This window comes from Sorex araneus, chromosome 6, assembly GCF_027595985.1.
Source record: "Sorex araneus isolate mSorAra2 chromosome 6, mSorAra2.pri, whole genome shotgun sequence".
In the NCBI taxonomy this organism is placed as follows: Eukaryota; Metazoa; Chordata; class Mammalia; order Eulipotyphla; family Soricidae; genus Sorex; species Sorex araneus.
In genome coordinates this window covers 24,167,038-24,186,778 of record NC_073307.1, presented here as the reverse complement: position 1 = coordinate 24,186,778, position 19,741 = coordinate 24,167,038, and the positions used below count along the sequence as shown (strand labels likewise).

The following is a 19,741-nucleotide window of genomic DNA, read 5'->3' as shown; positions in this document are numbered from 1 at the left end:
TCCTGCACTGCCCTGCCCCCCTTCTGGGGTTCACAGCTCCCCACATTCCCACTTTCCCTTGTACCCACCTGTTTGCGAGCACAAATGAACCACGGTTCTATTCCAACTGGCTCACAGCGTGGAAGAGGGGCACCGCAGAATAAATGCGCACACATGAGATTTGGAAACATCGCCACCCCTGCAGGGTCCACTAAGATCCGTGGGCAGACCCACTAGAATGGCGCTGAGGGTCGAGAATCTAGGTGTGGGGAGCTGCCATGGTGCGTCAGATGGGGCACTGGCCCGATGGGGGCAGGAGGGACGGTGCTGCCGGGGAGCCCACCAGGGGCTGAAGGTGCAGAGAGCAAGTCAGACATCACTGAGGTTTGGGGTGGGAGAAACAGGGGGACCCACTGGGAACTCAGCCTTCATCCTACTGAATGAACACGTAGGGGGTTCAACAGCCCCTCCAAAGCCACTCTCCGCCACTGAGCCAGGAAAGCTGAGTATCCTGAATCAAGGGAAAAGAACCAAAGTGTCAGCTGGTGCTGCTGGGACACTGACAGCCGTCAATGAGAACCAGCCCTGCTGTGAGCGCGGCTTCCACCTCTCTGAAAAGGTAGGACGACTGTACAGTGAGACAGTACAGCGGGGAGGGCCTGGCCTTGGATGCAGCTGACACGGGTTCGATCCCCGGCACCCCAGATAGTCCCCTGAACCCTGCCAGCAGTGATCCCCGAGCACAGGGCCAGGAGTACACTCCGAACAGTGCTGGTGTGCACCGCCCTCCGCCCCCCAAAAAACAATAAAAAAATTAAAAGGAAGATGAAATCGCCCTTATTCCAGGGTGTGGAAACCTGCAGGAGAGGGAGCTGCAGCCCCGCAGGGCCCAGCTACCCACAAGGAAGTCAGGGGTGGGGAGGGGGGGCTGTCGAGTTGACCGCCGCCTGCATCTCTCCCTATTAGCTATTATTACTTTGGGGTTGATGGGAACTTTATGAAGGAGAAAAAGCCCAAGAAACTCCAAGGCGATAGACTAATATTGTTCGGAGTGACTAAAATAGCAGGTCAAGAAAAATGACAGCTTCGGGGATAAAAATGTGGATCTGTAAAGCATGCAATCAAGAGAGGCCGTGAGCTGTGCGGACCAGGCGACCCGCATCGCCCCTTCTGCCTCAGCGCCGACGGGATGGGTAGACAGAGTGGAAGGGGTGCTGCTATCATGGCAGTGGTGGGTCCCCCCAAGATGAGATCTGCAGGGGCCATGGGCAGGGTGGGAGTGGGACTACGACACTGTGTTTAGGACAGAAATAAGGGAGAGGGGCCCCATCAGATCCTCAGCCTCCAGCACAGCCCTTGGGCGTTTCTGCTCATTTCCATGCCTTCTACGGGGCTGTGACAGAACACTGGGCACGACCTGAGACAGAGCCAAGCTTGGGTCCTACCACCGTCCTTCTGGGCAGGGCTGGGACATGGCACCGCAGAGGCAGTGCCCAGGAAGTTAGTCATCCTCCAGGGACTCATAGACCCCTGGCCTCCAATGCAATCTTGGGCTGGGTGGTGGGGAGGGATGAAGATGGATACCTGGGGAAAGGGCTATTCAGGTGTACGGACAGGAATCTGGGGGGAGAGTTCATACCCAGTAGCCTGCTTGGATGAGAGAGGTCCATGAGCTAGCTGGTCCAGGCCATTATTGGCTTACTTTTTTGTCCAGGCAGATATGCTGTATCCAGAGTATTTCTTGAAAGTGGGGGTGTGAGGGTGTGAAAATCATTTAAACTGTTTATTATTAAAAGCTCTCTAATTTTCTAGACTATTCAACTGGGACCTGACCCCTCCCTCCCAATAAGTGTGAACTGAACTGGGTTGGTAGCTATGCCAGGATGGGGGCTCGGGAGCTCTGAACTGGGTTGAGATAGGGGGGAACAGGACTGCAGGTCATCAGGGAATGTGTTGAGGCAACTTCCTTGCTTGGGAGCTGGGGAACACCAGGACTTTGCAGGTTATCAGGGAATGTGTCGTGTGTTAAGGCAACTTTCTTGCTTGGGAGCTGGGGAACCCCTGGACAACTAACCCAAGTGCCCTTTCTATTGCTCAAATATTTTCACGCTTTTCTACTGCTCAAACTTCCAATCAAAAGATTTTGAGGGCTAGGGAGAGAAAGCAATGAGTCCAGTGCATGCTTTGCAGACAGGAGAATTGGGTTTAACCCCTCACACCACATGGCTCTCTGAGCACTGTCAGAAGGGAACCCCCATGAGCAACCCCCTGAGCACTGCTAAGAGTGGCTCCAAAAGAAAACAAACAAAAAATGAAAACAAACAAAAACAAAACAAAAAACGAATAAAAAATGCCCCTACTCTTTTCCAGCTTTATTCTGCCTAGATAAAGTATAATGCAGAGTCTCTTGCCCTTGCACCTGGCTGTCTTCACTGGGGCCCCTCGGAGGGGGTGGGCTGAGTTTCCCTCCATGCCCTGAGTAGAGCCCCGGCAGATGAAGACCTCCAGAATCCAGCTAGAGCCATACTCAAGGTCCCTTTCCACATGTTCGGACAAGCTTCATGCATGAAGGAACCGGCAGAGGAACCCAGGTGTGCAAGACCCGGGGTTAAGATCTCTAAGTCTGCTCAGATCTGGACTGAGCCTCTTCTGCCCATATCCCCCATTTTCCAGTAGCTAGGCGGTCACACCCAGAAACTGCCCCCAGCGCCATGTAATCCCATCAATGGCCAACACCAACTTGGCAAGCTACCAAGCGTTTTCCTGCCTGCATGGGAGAGCCTGATAAGCTCCCCGTGCATATTCATATGCCAAATACCATAACAACAATGGGTCTCATTCTCTTGACCCTGAAAGAGCCTCTAATGTGGCACCATTGGGAAGGACGAGTAAAGAGAGGCTGCTAAAATCTCAGAGTTAGGACAAATGGAGATGTTACTGGGCCTGCTCAAGAAAATTGAGGATCAACAGGTTGATAGTGATAGTGAGATAAAGCATAAGATGGGATCTCTTTGATGAAATGTGTTTAAAAAGAGAAAAGTGTGGAAGCAAATGTGGGTGACTGGAAGTATGTGCTAACCCAGAGACACAGTCTGCAGCACAAGGATCTTTTCCATAACACTGTAACCAGCTACCGTGAGGTATAGTAGGCAGGCGTTACCTCACACATGCTCCCAAGGGGAGGGCTTGAGGGGGATGGAACACATGCTTGTTATGTTAGAAGCCGAGGTCTAATGCCCAGCACCAGTTGTTCCCTGGGGCACCACTGGGAGTGACCCCTGAGTCTTGCATTTAGAATGGGCTCTGAGGACTATCAGGCATCATTCCTCCAAGTAAAAAAAAAAGAATTTTCAATGAAGTATACAATCTGATCAACACACACTCATGAAACCATCACCACAATCAAGTAGCCTAGTGTCACCCACGTTTCCATCCTTCCCCCCACCGTAAAAACTCCCTGTCTGCTTGCTCTTCCTACTGACCAGCTTACATTTTTCTCAAAGTTCACATCTAGGGGACCAAACAGTACTATAATTTTTGGTTTGACTTTCACTCCGCCAGATCATTTTCAGATTCATTCCTGTTATTATAGGATCAGGGGTCCGTTCCTGGTTATTTCTGGGTAGCACCTAAGAGTACTGAGCATACTACATCTGTTCGCTCATTCACTCGTGGGTGGGAATTTGAGTTCTTTGCTGGAGCCAAGTCACTCTGAGCGAGTGCAGACAGAGGCACTCACGAATTAGAACGGTTGCTTTGAAGGGAAGGTCCACACTGTGTTCCAAGGTGGGGAGACACTTACATGCCCACTAGTATGGGAGGGAGCCCCAGCCCCTGACACTGCAGGTAACCTAAGTGGTATCGTCTTGGGGAAATAATTTGCATTTTGTCAATAACACATAATGCTCAGCCATTCTGATGTGTTTACTTATCATCCCTGTATCTTCTTGGGGGAAATGCCTATTCTGATCTCCGCCCATTTATATTGAGCTGTTTATTAATGAAGTTAGGAAATTCTTTCTAATTTCTGGATACAAGTCCAATATCAGCTATATGACTGGCAACCATTTTTCTGTGAGGTTGTGGCTTCAATTTTCATTCTTTCCCCTTTATTTTTTTAACAGAAGTCACCCTCAGATGAAACCAGAGGGTGGGGCCCACATCCAGCAAACCTGGGCCTGATGGTCTTGCCCTCTAATACGGTGCTGCTTGGGTCTTGACAGGGCTAAGCCCAGCGGTGCTCCGGAGCTCATACAGAGCCAGGGATCAAACACTTGAGCCACGTTCCAGGCCCATCAGTTTTCATTCCTGTAACACTGTTTTTCTAAGAGCAGCATTGAAAAGTGTCCATTTTGGTTTTGTGCCTCATGCATTTGGTGTTATATGTAAGAATTGTTTCCCTAGCTCATGGCCACAAAGATTTTCCTCCTATTTTTACTTTAGAAGTTTTACAGTTTTCGTTTATATTTAAATCTTTTTATTTTTTATATTTAGTTATATGTTTATTTAGTTTTTTTTTAACATATTGTTTATTTTGTTTTGGAGTCACACCCGGAAGTACTCAGGAATTAATCTTGGCTCTGCATTTAGGATTTCCACTTGGGGTCCGACTAGGATGCTAGGGATTCAAACCCAGGTTAGCTGTGAACAAGGCAAGTGCCTTATCTGCTGTACTATCATTCCGGCCCCAATTTAGTTATATATTTAAATCTGTGAGGTAAATACACAGTATGCTTTTAATTCCTCACTACTCTTTCTCTAAAAATTATCCTACAACTATGGAATAAAATGTTTTCCTGTCCATTAATAATCAGAGCATACATTCAACATTTGAGATAACAGTATTAACAAAAAATGAGTAGTTTCCTTAAACAACACACTTTTTCTCTTAGAAGCATTTTGAATGTATCCCAATGCATGAGTGCAATGAAAATACTGCAGTGAATTTCCATGATCTCCACTCAAGTTCCAAGGTTTTGCCATATTCATTTTATTTCTTATTTATTCTTTGCTAAATTGTTTGAAAGCAGCTTTCTGCTCTTCAAGAGAGCTTTCTAAGAAATATGTTTTTCTTACTCAACTACAATGTTATTATGTAGTTAAGTGCAAATAATGCTATTTCCCAGTTCAGAATCAATTTTCCCTAATGCCCCCAAACATCTTTTCCATTTAAAATCTTGATTGGTTTGTTTCTACTTGGGCTTAAACAGTGATCATGAAATTTTCTGTACTTTTGTCTCATTTAATGCAGAATCCTGATCCATTTTTTGACCCCTAAGATACCCACATTCTGAATTTTCCACTGCTTCTATGTGGCCTCCTTCTTCCCTATAAAAGGGAGTGAACACCTTCAAGAACTAGGCTTCAGCTGAACTCCTTTTGGCAAAATAATTGTGCTCAGTGAAAAACATTACTGGGTAGGGGGCTGGAGCGATAGCACAGCGGGTAGGGCGTTTGCCTTGCACGCGGCTGACCCGGGTTCTAATCCCAGCATCCCATATGGTCCCCTGAGCACCGCCAGGGGTAATTCCTGAGTGAAGAACCAGGAGTAACCCCTGTGCATCACCGGGTGTGACCCAAAAACAAAACAAACAAAAAAAAATTACTGGGTAAAGGTGCTTGGTATTGAATCAGGGTTTGATACCTGGCACCACAAATGGTCCTCTGAGCACCACCTGGAGAGATCCCTGAGCAGAGAGTTTGAAATAAGCATAGAGACCATTGGCTGTGCCCCCAACTCCCAAGGTAAAACTCCTCTGAGCATTATTTAACAGTACACATCCTGCAGTGTACTTCTGTGTGCTTCCGCCCAGGCGAAAATGAGGCAATTATCTAGGGATATGAGTGACTCCAACATTCCTGCAAAGGCTCAGGTGCCCATTCCATGAAGTGGTTTCATCGGTGCTTGATCAATGCCTATGTCTGTTACATCATTCGGGATGGGAAAATGTCAGTTTCCCAATTCTATCGGAACCTCTGCAGATTCGCAGTCCTTTCCCCTTATAGAAAAGGGGGTTATAGAGAAAACACAGAAGTGAATTTTAATATTTTTAAGTACAAATTTTAAAATAAAAAATTGAGGGACCGGGAAGATAGGTACAGGACACGCCTTGCACATGCAAAGACTTGAGTCTTCTCCCGGACACCAGCTCTGTTGGATGTAGTGCCGATGCCTCTGGACGTTGCTGGGGTAACCCTTTGAGGCTTGATGCATGCTGGGCTGCTGGGTACGAGCAGCTTTACATACTGGGCTCAGAAATGAACCATCCAGCCTGGCTGGCCGAGTAGCACTGAGAGTGTCCCCTGGTCACTGCTTAATCTTTAATTAAAATAGTTTTTATTTAAAAAAATTAAAATTAGGAGTTGAAGCCCTGTTTCCTTTGCACTGGTGAAGTTCACATGTGTGCTCTACCTTCAAAAGTACATTCAATGGCTCTTTATCCCTCCCCAGTGTTTGCAGCTGACTTGGTGTTTGGGGATGGTAAATCATCCTCTGTGTAAGATTTAAAGCCTTTTAAACATTTTGAACATCTGGTTCCGAGTGATAATCCAGTGGGCTGGGCACTTGCCTTGGAGGAGGCCAACCTGGGTTGGATCCCAGGCACCCCGTATGGTCTCCCAGGTCTGCCAGAAGTGAGCCCCAAGCACAGAGTCAGCAGGAAGCCCTGAGCACTTCTGGGTGTGGCCCAAACAGAACAAAAACCCATTCTGAACTGATTCTTTATTCTTTACAAGAACACTGCACCTCTCAAGTTCTTGGGGGTCTAGTTCTGCTGTTGATCATTTAAGCAGCCTCTTGCTTGTGGCAGCTTCATTTCTTCTCTGCTTTCAAACACTGTGAATCTTGTTTGCCATGCTTTTGAGGGAGCCCCGTGAAGCCTGTGCTGACAGTTCATCCCTCCAGAGAGGATTCACTCTTGTTTTTCCAGAGGCCCGGGTGCATCCCCCCTCCACAACCACATTAAGCCAATTTACCAGCCTCAGGCTCTTTATAGCACGACAAGAATACAAGTGAGTAAGTCCATACTCGAACTGCCAGTCACACGGCGTGGCGTTCCAACACCTATCCAGAGCGGTTAGTGGCTGCCAGTCCTGGTTGGCTATGCAGTGTTTGATATACCAGGTTACCCTACGTGGATGAGTGGAGGTCCTCTGTGGGAAATTTTAACAGGAGTCAAGTATGTGGGCTCAGCGGTAGAATACATGCTTTGTATGTATAAGGTTCTGGATTTGATTCCCAGATGCATAATCTACCCCACCTTTCATTAGTGATCTTTGAGATACATACATACATACATACATACACACACACACACACACACACACACACGGGGGGGTGGGAAGAGGAAGAGAGAGGGAGCACATGAATTTGTGTGTCTAGGTTGAAAATGACAAGTAGTCTTGTCTTTCTTTGCTTTACCTACTGTTTTCAAAAGCGTATCTTCCTTTTAACTCAAGGTGTGAAACCAAGAGAAAGAAGTACAAGTTTAGGGTTTATAATTCTCCATTTAATCTGTTTCATCTTTGTCTCTGTTTGACTTCCTTCTCTCAAAGAGGCTTTCTCTCTTTAGCAGAGAACAAGAGTCCTGAGAGACCAGATTCATTGACACCCAGCTTAGAAGCCCAGAGAATTCTGCCAGCGTCCTTGGTTTCCATCTGGAGAAAGGATTCCACTGGCTCCCTTTGACGCACATGTCCTCACTTAATCACATGATCCTCCCCTCCCTTGTCCCTTTCACTGACTCAAGGAGAGTTTTTGTTTGTTTGTCTGTTTTTGCCAGAAGAAGAGGAAATGAAAGGGCACTTACAAGACTGGAGAAAATTAAAAAATAAGTAGATGATAGGGGCTGGAGCAATAGCACAGCAGGTAAGGCTTTTGCCTTGCATGCATCCGACCCGGGTTCAATTCCCAGCATCCCATATGGTTCCCCGAGCACCACCAGGAGTAATTCCTGAGTGCATGAGCTAGGAATAACCCCTGTGCATCGCCAGGTGTGACCCAAAAAGCAGAAAAAAAAGTAGATGATAAAGTCCAGGATACAAGGTCAAGGAGAACATATACCTCACATGTACAAGGTCCAGCACCATGGGTCCATGCCCAGCACCATGGGTGCACACGCACACGTGCACACACACACACACACAGTAGAATATATAATCACCTTCTTGAATATCAAACACAAGTATCATTAGAGGTTTCAGCCAAATGACTCTGGCTTGAGCACTTCCAGAAGCAGGAAGACATACTGTGTTTCTACAGAATATAAGCATAGAGAGCATATGAAATCAGACATGTCTTATTTACCAGGCAGACTAGTTATCTAGTTAAGGACAGAGTACATCTAAAATAAGCTAGATTCAGCATCATTTTAATTCAGAATTCTTCTAAAGCCTTTTTGGCCTGATGTTGAAATGTTTCCTCCTGTTCATGGGACACATCTGTCCTCCGTTCCACTAAGCATTCATTTAATCTCGGAATATGCCAGGATAACAGTCTCTGTGGCTCCCAAGAATAAACTTTCAGGCAAAATGATCATTTTGACATTTTCAGAAAGCACAGATGTTCAAACACCTCCATGGTGAAAACGCAGCCTCGGAAATGACACAGTTGCACAGAGGACTTCCTCGTGCACATCAGCTAGGAGGTTAGGGCAGGGGAGGCAATTCAACTAATTATTTTAGCACTGATTTCTATTTTCTATATGCAAACATGCATTTAGCTAAGATTTGAAGAATGGGTTTTCATTTCTTCTCCTCATATGTCCTGAGTGGAAGGCCATGAAATTACTTCGCACTTTTGTTAAAGATGCATTTGAAAGACTAACCTCCTTCTTGTGAGTCCCATTGAATGTACAATTAAACCATTTGATGAAGCAATTACCTAAACATGACGATGCTCATCTTTGCCTCAAAAGGAGATGAAATTAAGGATTAGGTAAAATTGCAAAGCACTGGAGACATCTGCCAACCAATCCTTCTGAAGACAGAAAGGTCCCTGGCCAGATTGACTATGCACTGAGCTATAAATATAATTAAATCATTACAAACAACTTTAATTAAGTTCATGATCATGTTGCTTTTGTTTTCCTTTAAAGGAAACCAACAACTTGTTCCCAGTTGACATACTACTCAAATGAGGACAGCCAGACTTTCTCGTGACATTTTCCAAAGAGAACATTTCCACACCAGACACGGGTAATGCTCGCAGAAATGGATCTCATTCTCGCCGCCTTGGGCTAAGGCTGGTCGGTTATGTGAAGGAATGAGGAGATCTTTGCTGGGTTCAAATTTACCGTGAATTGACACCATCACTGCGGATGGAGAGAAATAGCTTTAATAAATGCCACAAATGGCTCCCACTTACACCAAAGCCAGTTGGATTATTTTTCCCCCTTTTAAAAACCAAATGAAACATTTTGGAATCTTTTTAGATGGTGCATGGAACAGAAAAGCCTCCTTTCTCTGGTCGAGAGGGATGCGACCTTCCTGATTGGAAAGTCAGGGAGGTGCTGAGCATGGATAGAGACCTTCAGAATTGGAGCTGAACCTATGTACCAACCACAGTTTTTCCAAATTTCCTATGCACAGGCCCAAGGAGGGCTGATGTGGAAAGCAAACCTCTCCCAAGGCAAGCTGTGCACTGGCAGTCAGAAGAGCAAGCCAGGAACGTTAATGGGGATGGTCAGCACACAGCCCAGATGGGACTCACTGGAAGGGGGTCTTGCTTCCTTCTCTCCTGGGAAAGACCAACACATACCAATCACTCTCAGCGGGGATTAGACATTCTAAAGGGATGTTCTTTTTTGTTTGGGGGCCACACCCAGCAGTACTCAGGGCATATTTCTGGCTCTGCACTTAGGAAACACTCCTGGTGGTGCTCAAGGGACCAAATGGGGTCCCAGGATCAGACAAGCAAGGCAAGAACCCTTCCCACTTCACTGCCCCTCCAGCCCCCAAAGGTGGTTCTGAGTAGGACTAGCTATTTGTCTTATGTTTGGCTTTTTTCCTTTCTGGCTGAAGCCCTCTTAAGCAGTCAGCCTGGCCCTTCTTCATAGCCCACAAGCATGCACCAGATTTTCCTACCTAGCAGAGGCAAAGTAGAGAAGACACCATACTTCCTCCAATCCCCCACTTCAACGCATATTTCTGGGTACAGTGAACTGAACCTCTTCTACTCACATCCACCAGGGCTAAAAGTAACATTCACTTTTAGTTGGGGCTTCTGGGGGACCTGAGCTCTAAGCCTCTTGTCGGCAAAGACTTCTTGAGTCCGTGCTGCCCACTAAGGCCATTTATTTCCTCTGAATTTCACTATAGTGAAATTCACACTTCTGCTGGAGCTATTAGTACTCCCCATGGGGAACTGTTTTGTGTGGAAATGAGTCTTCGCAGCCTCACAGCGAGGGCGGGAAACCCTGAAAACTATTTTTCAAAACTCCAGATATTAAAAAGAGCCTTTAAATGAGGTGAGCTGTCAGATATCTGGGAACTCCCTGGCTGAGAACAGAGAGAACAAAAATCAGAATGTGTTGCTGGCAATTCTCTTGGGGTGGACAACAGAAACTCCAGACTTTGGAGGTAATGGGTGCCTCCAGGTGGGAGCGGATGCTTGATGTCCCTGCAAAGTGGGACTTAAACCTTCACTCCAAGCCCTACAGAAATCCCAAACTGTCACCTCTTCAAACCCTTCCCTGGGAAAGAAACGGAAGCGCTGGCAAACTGGATAGCATTTCTAAGCCAGAAGTAAACGCATCTCAGGCTGTCAAGATCCATATTCTCTGCTGAGGAAACAAAGCAGAAGGAAGCCAAGGAGACACGCACAGACAAGAGCCAGAAGGAGAGAGGGCGCTGGCAGCACGGAGATGGCTTCTTCCTTGGAGCCCTGGCCGTGCGTGCCATAAATCTTCAGTTTGGGATTAAGCTACATTGGGGTTGCGATTCCGTCACTCGAAATCAAAAGCGTTCTGATGACACAGCTGGTGTTCTGCATGACTTTTCAAAGGGGTCTCACTCGTGGAAGCAAAGGGAGAGTCAAGCTTTACTCTGCCAGGTATCAGCTAGTCTGAATGTAGAAACATTTTATAGATTCAGCCTTTAATTTTGGACGGACAATGACATCTAACTCAGGCTTGTTGTGAGAATTTGCTGGAATAACAGAGAAAGTACATTTCTGTGTCACTTAGCATAATGACATAGTACTTAAACTGCAGTCAAGAATTAAGTGCTACATTCTTTTTTCATTTTTTTTGTTTTGTTTTTTGCTTTTTGGGTCACACCCAGTGATGCTCAGGGATTACTCCTGGCTTTGCACTCAGGAATCATTCCTGGCAGTGCTTGGGAGACCATATGGGATGCTGGAAATCGAACCTGGGTCTGCCGCATGCAAGGCAAATGCCCTACCCGCTGTGCTATCACTTTAGCCCCATTCTTTTTTCTTTTTGCTTTTAGTCTTTAAAATATGACTGTGGTACAGTCCGCTAGATAACCCTAATGTGCATTCTCTTCTTCCTTTACTGATGGAACTCAAATTTTAGCTGCTCAGAATTAAAACTACATTTCCCAGGCTTCCCTGCAGTACTGCCATGGCTTCATTTTTGGCCAATAGGATGAGAGCAGGAACAACATTAGGCAACTTCCAGACTATGTCCCTTCCTTTTCCTCCCTCCTTCTGGCTGAGGTGCCACCTTGGACTCAAGAGGTGTAAGTTCAACAATCTTAACTGCTGAAAATGGACAGGACAAGCTAAAAGGACCCAGTCATTGGCATTCTAAACGCAGCCCTGCTGTCATGGTTTGCTTACCTCTGGAATGCTTACATGGGGGAGAAATAGAACTTCATCCTACTTAAGCCTGTTTCACTTGGCATTTTGTTATAGCAGCTAGAACCTATATCCGGAGTAATCCACATTAATATTTTAAATATGATTCATGCATTCTCCTTCCCAAAAGCCCGTGAAGGGAAAAAGGAGATGATGAAAAAAAGGAGGGTAAGAATCCTATTTAAAGGGAAAAAGGAGATGATGAAAAAAAGGAGGGTAAGAATCCTATTTAAACTAACAGTTGAGGTTTGGGTTATTATGAATACTCTCCCATTACCCAGTTATGCCAGACTGAGGAAAGGAAGGAAAGAAAACAAACAAGACCTGAGGGAAACAGGCAAAGCTGGAACTTCTGCCCAGGGGACTTCCCATATTTCAGATGAACAAGTCCAAGCTGCTTAGCATTGGGTAGATGCCTCTGAGTCTTTCTCCAAAGTCAGAACATCTCTTCTTGACTTGTGTGGGGGAGGGAAGGGAAATGGGAGGAGGTGGGAGAGACTCTCAAAGCAGTGCTCAGGGGATTCCTGTGATTCTTGAGCCAGCGATCGAATGAAAGGGCCTGAGGATGCAGCTGCTCAGACCCCACCATGTTGGCCCCTGGGGCGCTCAGGGGCCTTCAGGTCTGTAGTCAGGAGAGAAACTATAGGGCACCGAGGATCACACCAACACAAAGTGTCATGAAGCAAGTGTCTGAGCCCCTGCACTATCTCTCTGGCCCCTCTTTTGCTGACTTTTTTTTTAATAAGCCACAGAAAATCAAAGTGAGGAAACTGATGGCCAGGCTCCCGCTCGGCCCCTCAGTGACCCTGCGTTCTACTGTCACTGGGCTGGGCTTTGGGAGGCTCTGGGAGCCCCACAGCGAGTAGCGTGGTGGGTGTTTCTCCTCTGCTTTAAGGTGCTGTGACTGACACCAGGAAGCTTTGTCTCCAGCTGCATGCACAGCTGGTGTGAATGAACAGCGAGCCGCTCACCTCTGCTTTCCCCGCCATTCCAAGTTCTGCGGAGTCAGAAGCAAGACGCTCAAGGAACCATTTGCAAGAGAAGACGCCTCTGAGCATTTTGAAGGAGCCAGGGTGTTCCCCCAACACCCAACATCCCTGAAAACGTGTACCTCCTCAGTGCTGCCCCCCAAAGCAGAGTAGCCATGTGAAGCTGGCCCTTGGCTTCCGCCACCCCCCGCCTGCCTGGGTTCCAGGGCAGACCCAGTCTGGGGGAGACTGTGCAGGAATTCATCCTGAGAAGTCTCACATCCATGCCGGGGATTTGTTCTCTCCCACACAGGCCGGCCAACGGAGACCCCATTTGCCAAGCACTTCAAACATGACCTTTCCTCCGCAGCAGTGGTTGCAAACTATTAAGATGACTCTGAAAATAATATAATCTGCAGCGACAATATGTTGAAAGAAATGCCAACTCTGTAAAGCACTAAAGCACGATCCCCCCTCCGTGTGCCTCCCCTCACGCGTGCACGCGGAGAACCAGCATCCCCCACGGCTCCCATCCCTCCGCCTCCTCCAGCTTCCAGACGGAAAGAGCCATTTGCTAATTGTTTAACAGTGATTTAGGAAGTCAACACTGGCGGGTGGGGGGGAGAGCAAGGCGGGCTGTTTGCCTGCTGGCTTCCAATTCCGCACAGCTGTGCCCACGCCAGGGAACCGGGCCGGTTCTGGGGTGTCACCGATGCCTTTGGAGAATGCTCCCTTCAGAGGTCAGGGTACTCATGGCTTCTGGATGCACAGGATCAGGTGCAGTCCTGCCATATGAGTCTGGGGAGGCCGGGGGTGGTCACTGAGACAGTCATGAAATCCAGGGGGTAGTGTGTGTGTGTGTGATGGGGGTACACAGAAACCAGCAGAGCCAGGCCCTGGAGCAGCCGGTTTCTTCCTCCCCTGCACATTCTGAGTCTCTAGCACCCCAGCAGCCCTCCAGATGCTTGCACAGATTCCCAAATATTTCTCTCTCCAAAGGAGAGAGAAGCTGAAATTAACTCCTCCACTCACCCCTAATACGCACAGCCGCAGTCTCCAATCCAGGGCTGGCTGGATTCCAATCAACAGCAGCAATACTCTCCCGGTGGGCCAGACTAGAAGTGCATGCAGTCAACCCCACTGAGCTTTCTGCACGGGGAACAGGAGAGGGTGGAAGGGGCATCTCGGGGAGCCGGTCTCAGCCCCATCCAGGCTGAAGATTGCAAGCTGTTGGCATGAGAATTTGGAAGTCCCTTGGCACTCCCCGGGCAAAGGAGCTCCGCGCTCAGCTGCCTTTTACTATCAAGATCCAGAGAACTACCAAGGCCCACACTGGTCTCTCTCCAGGGCCAGAGGGTTTGTGCAGTGGGTAGGGCATTTTCTCTGCATGCAGCTGATTCTAGTTGGATTCCCCAGAACCACATTTGCTCCCCTGAGCACTGCTAGGAGTGACCCCTCAGCACAGAACCAGAAATATAGCCTCTGAGCACTGCTAGGTGGGTCCCTAACAAGACCATAAAAAAAGAGGAGAGGGGAAGAATAATTTCCCTCTTTCCTGCTCTTTCCTGCAGCCACTGTACAAGCCCAGACCTTGCTCGTACCACCAGCTCCTCAGTCACCACCCTGTCCCCTTCCAGGCCCTGCTCTGCAGCCAGCACAAGCAAATTCAAGCACATAAATCTTTCATCAACTCCCAGCTGCTCTGCAGGGCAAGTCCAACCCCTCACAGGGCCTTCAAGGGCCCGCAGGAGGGACCCCTCAGTTCCGGGGCTAGCTGTCCCCAGCCCCTTTCAATAGGGGGGGGTCTTGAGATGAGGGGGAATAGGAACAAGTTCACCACAGTGAGGCCGTGGGCCCATCTATCAAGGGCCTGCCTTCCTCTCATCTCCAGCCCCTCACCTACAAGGTGGAAGGGACCCCCATCTTACTGACCCCTTCTTATTCCTGTCACTTCCTCCCACTGCTCAGATTGCTGCTGAGTGATTGATCCCCTTTTCTTGGGTGTCAGCTGACTTCTCCACACCAGGGGAGCGGTGCTGCTCTGGTCCCCTATCTAAGCATTCGTTCTAAGTGTAGGACCTGCTTCTCAACATATCCTCTGCCTTGGAAGCCAGCCCAGGTTCAACCTGGAAACCCCCAAATGGTCCCCCAAGCCTGTCAGGAGTGAGCCTTGAGCATGGAGCCAGGAGTAAGCCCTGAGCACCACTGGGTGTGACCCAAACACTCCACCCTTGGGGAGGGGAAAAACAGAGTGGCAAGTGTCCCTTCATGCTGGTGTTGCAGAAAAATCTTCACTATCCAGTTTCTACAGATGCTCCCTCTCAGAAGATTCTTGAACTTGTTCCTATTCCCCCTCATCTCAAGACCCTCCCTCTTCCCTCCCCATCCCAGCTGCCTGGTACCCTCTCAGAGCTTCAGACTGATCATCTTGCCTCGCAGCCTTACCCCTGGTGCCCCCTTCTTGGGCTGAAGACCACCTCTTGAGAAAGGGCTTTCCCCACCGTCCCCCTGACTGCTCTGTCTCCCAGGCACCTCGCTTACTTACTCTGCAACATTTATCAGGTGACAGCGTTGGGTTTTGCACATATTTGTGTTCCAGGGGCATCTTGTCACTCACCACTGCCCCTCGGCCATGCTCCACACAGTGCCCGCAACAACTCTGGTGCTCAATCAAAAAGTCTCTGAGCCCCTGCTCAGGGCAAGTTTCCTCTGGCATGTCATGAGGGACCCAGAGAGTGATGGTCTCTGTTCTCACAGCCTGAGGAAAGATCTCCGAGCACTTGCAGTGAGGGACTGCACACATAGACTCCTGTGGCCGCTCTACTTCCCCTCTCTGTCAGAGGGACAGGGGCTTTGGAGGGAGCAGACAGCGTTGGCAGAGGACTGAGCTCTGAGCAGGTGCTGATAAACACTGACAACAGGAGAGAGCACAGTGGTTAGGGAGCACGAGTGGCACACAGGTTCAAGTCCCAGCGACACATGCTTCCCTAAGCATGGTGGGGTACAGCACTGGAAGCCCACCAGCAGTGCCAAGGTGGCCTGAGTATTCCTGGCACTACAGCATTTGATCAGCAGCGCAACCCTGGGTCAGAGCATTGAACCAACCTGTTAGCTGAGAATCACCGATGGGTCCCACCACCACCCCTGGACCTAATTACCGCTTGGGAGACTCCCACCTTTCCCAAATAAAACAACAAACAGTGAAGTGAGGGAGCAAACACCCACATGTGCATGGCCCTGAGTTCCATCCCTAGACTGAAGCTCCCCCACCCCCCAGCACCCCCAGGATGGCTGAAGTGGCCTCCAAATAGCTAAGCTGGACACTTGGAGTGTCCCCGCTATCCCCCCAGCACTGTCGGTTGCACCAGCTGAACTCTGCCAGAGTGGCCCTTACAAAAACCTAAACAAAACTGAAGATGCCTCAACATAAAGTGTGGTCTGGGTCAGCAGTGTGGACGTGACCTGGGAACAGGCTAGAGATGCAGAGTCACTCAGACCCACCTGGCAACTTCTGCCTTTTGACAGGAGCTCCAGGCGCCCATTCGCAGCTGGGCCTTAAGCGAAGACCCAGAACTCCCTCACAACCTTTGCAGAAGCCAGGAGAGAAGTGATCCATGCAGGTCCCTCCAAATCCCCATCCTAGACTGGCCAAGGATGCCAGAAGGGAACATCCCTGTGGCCACAAATGCTCTCAAACGGTGATTCCATTCCCCTGGGGTCCAGGGATGGGGTGTCTGGCCATAGCTGTTCAGCCAGGATAGACCGGCTTTGCGTTTGGACAGAGCAGCGGAGTTTTGGGGACAGGAGTGGGTTCCCAGAGTAGAGTCCTGGGTTCCCAGAGCAGAGCTGGTGCTCCGATTCCCACGCTGAGGTTCCCCATGCCCAGTACAACACCTGCTCATCCCAGGCACTCAAATAACTCCTGTGGAGGGAACACAGGAGCTCAGCAAGCGGCGGCAATGGCAGGGAGCCTAAATCCTGGGGTGAGCACAGGCTGACCTCCTTTTGGGTTTTGAATTCCCATAGAATGAGAAAATCTGGGGTAAATTCACAGTGCACATTTGGTGAATGAAATATTCATGACATGGGCAGGGCAGGGCAGGGGATGGTAGTGCCCTGCCTCCAGACCAGAGGCTAGGGATAGGGGGGTCTAGGGGTGGGAGGTCAGAATAGTGAGGGGATCCAGAGCTAAAGCTGTGGGCTGTGTGTGCAGAGGGCAGGGAGGGAGGCGATGGGCCCTGAGAGACAGAGGTGACTGCGATGCCACTGGGAACCAACACCTTTAGTCCCCGATGATAAAGTACAAATGCACCCTTCATGGGAAAAACCCCATTGAGAGAGCAAACGGGGGCAGCTCCGACTGGAGAAGAAGGGGTGCGGGAGTCAGAACTCCTGACAACCCCCAGCTTCCATGGTACAGTATGGGCACAAGCAAGGCTGATGGGCACCAATTGGCTGAGAGAACACGCATGCGCCTGTAAGTCCCGCAGTTTCCCCTCTTCCCTTCATGATGCACAGGGGCCAGAGCGATAGCACAGAGAACTGAGAGATCATTTAGGAGCTGGAACGATCTACAGGAGTCAGAACAACTGTAGAGGGGTCAGAGCAATTGAACAGTGGCCCAAGGGATCAGAAGGTGCTGGAGAGATTGGACAGAGCCAGAGAGATAATACCAGGGTGAAAGCATTGGTTTTGCACATGGCCCACACTGTACCACATATGGTTGCCCGAGCACAGGACCAGAGCCTAGAGTAACCCTGAGCACCGTGGGGTATGGCTCAAATTCCCACACAGGTCCCCAACACAAATGAAAAGCTCCCCTCAGCCCTAGCTCATTTTTCCTATGAAATAGTTTTTCTTTTTATTGGTTTGAATTAAAATGAATGGTCATCATGTGTCCCCCCCACACACACTATCCCCAGGACCCCTGAGGAGAACAGTGCTCTGGAGTACCCACCTTGCACTGTCCAGAGCTGCAGAGGGTCCCAGACTGTTTGTGCCTTGTACCCCCTTTTCAGAAAAAAATCACTCATTCACCCACTTAGAAATCTGCCTTCCTCGAACAAATGGAAAATGCCCCTAAAGGCATCCCTGCCCGCGCCGGCCCCCACCCCCATCAGCTGGGCAGTATAGTACTGTCACCTTCGACTGACATGCTACCGCACCTCCACCAGAGACTTCCCTCCCGTCACTTCAGGATCACGTGCTACTCGGAAAACCCCTGTCTCCTCCACGCCCTGACCAGTCAGGTTCAGAGGACGCAGCGCTCTGATTAGCCTTGTTTCCTTGACCAGAGAAAACCTTTGGGGCTGCTGTGGGGCGGCTTCTCCAGGGTGGGCGCATTCACAGGCTTCCATCTGGGCAGAGGGACACTTCAGAATGAGCAGACGTGAAACCTTTCTTTTTCATTTTTTTGAAAAACACCTTGGAGGGACCATGTGGTTCCAGGAATCAATGCCAGACAAGGAACATTTTTAATTACACACACACACACACACACACACACACACACACACACACACACAGCTGGCTCAATGGGCTGGACACATGCTCTGCATAAGGGGGCTTGAATCCATCCCCAGCACCATATGATCCCCCAGTGCCACCAGGGGTGACCCCCAAGCACAGACCCAAGAGTAGCCCCTGAGCACGGATGGGTGTGGCCCCCAAACCCAAACCAACCGAACAACCAAGGGAGCCACTGACCTTGGAAGTGTAGGTGTGGCCATCGGAGCCGCAGACCATGGCCGCCTGCGCGGCGGGACAGGGCTTGCACTTGACCAGACTGGCGGGTGCCACCCAGTGTTTGTGGGCCACGTTGCCCTTCTTCTGCCTGAGGAAGGAAAGAAGAGCAGATTGGTTAGCGGATGCTCCGGGACCCCGCAGTGTCTCCTGCACACGAACCAAGGGCCGTGGAGACAGGCAGGCGAGAGTGGTCCTCGCCAGCACCCCCGTTTGTTCCAGCTCACTGACCTGAGACAGGGAATCTTAAAGTCTGCGTCCAACCCACCAGATGGACAGAGAGAAAACAACGTGGCCATTAAAAAGCCTGTCAAACATGACCTCTTGAATAAAAACATTCACATAAGGGAAAACAGACTCATCCTGGGGCTTCCTGAGTCCCCGAGAATGGGGCAAAGTCCCTCCCAGGTACCCAGGAATGCATCCAGGAGCTCAAGCCTCCTCGAGGGTCAGCACCTGGGAGAGAAACGCATCTCCCAAGGCAAGCAAATGAGCGACTTGATCCCTTGGTAGAAGGGCACCTGGGTCACATTTTATTTTATTTATTTATTCGTTCTTCATTTATTTTTTAATGAATCACCATGAGATACCTACAGACTTACAAATTTTAGTGATTATGTTTCAGTCATACAATGTTCGAGTACCCATCCCTCCACCAGTGCCCATTCTCCACCACCAATGTTCTCAGTAACCCTCCGGCCACTCCCACCTCGTCTCCCCACCCCCTGCCTCTGTGGCAGGCATAGTCCCTTTTACTCTCTCTCTCTCCTTTTGGGTGTTATGGTTTGCGATACAGGGGTACATTTTCAAGCAATTCCAGTGCAGAGGCTGCCGAGAGAGAGAGGTTCAGGGGGAGGAGTGATGTCACTTTCAACTGCGAAAATCATCAGAATTCCACTCTTCCCTCCCGGCCCCGGCTCTCCCACCCTGACCCATGTCATCATGATAGATGGTGCCATTAGGATGCTTACGTCCAGGCGAGGAACCCCGGCCCTGATCATGAACCAAGGCAATTTAGTCCTCCGGCGACTGCCCCCCACCCCGACTCCCCACTTCTCAGGCCACTTCCCCTGTCCATCCTGCTAGAGGGACCTCCACAGCCACAGGGGATGAAAGTCAACACCCGGCCCACCCTCGGGCTGTCAGGTGTCAGCAGGGCTCTGCACTGCCTCTCCTGCCTGGGAGGTTCATGTTAGGGCTCCGGTGTCAAAGTCAAAAGTTCAAGTCTCGGCAC

At 49.5% G+C, this 19,741-nt stretch overlaps 1 protein-coding gene across 1 annotated transcript in view; it reads right to left on the bottom strand.

Annotated features, from left to right (window-relative positions):
* The window catches only part of SPOCK1 (SPARC (osteonectin), cwcv and kazal like domains proteoglycan 1), a 447,720-nt gene that overhangs the window by 91,009 nt on the left and 336,970 nt on the right, over positions 1-19,741 (bottom strand). The window contains exon 5 of the mRNA XM_055141942.1: positions 18,472-18,598. Coding sequence (XP_054997917.1) covers positions 18,472-18,598 — 127 coding nt within the window. The remainder of the gene's footprint in view (positions 1-18,471; positions 18,599-19,741) is intronic.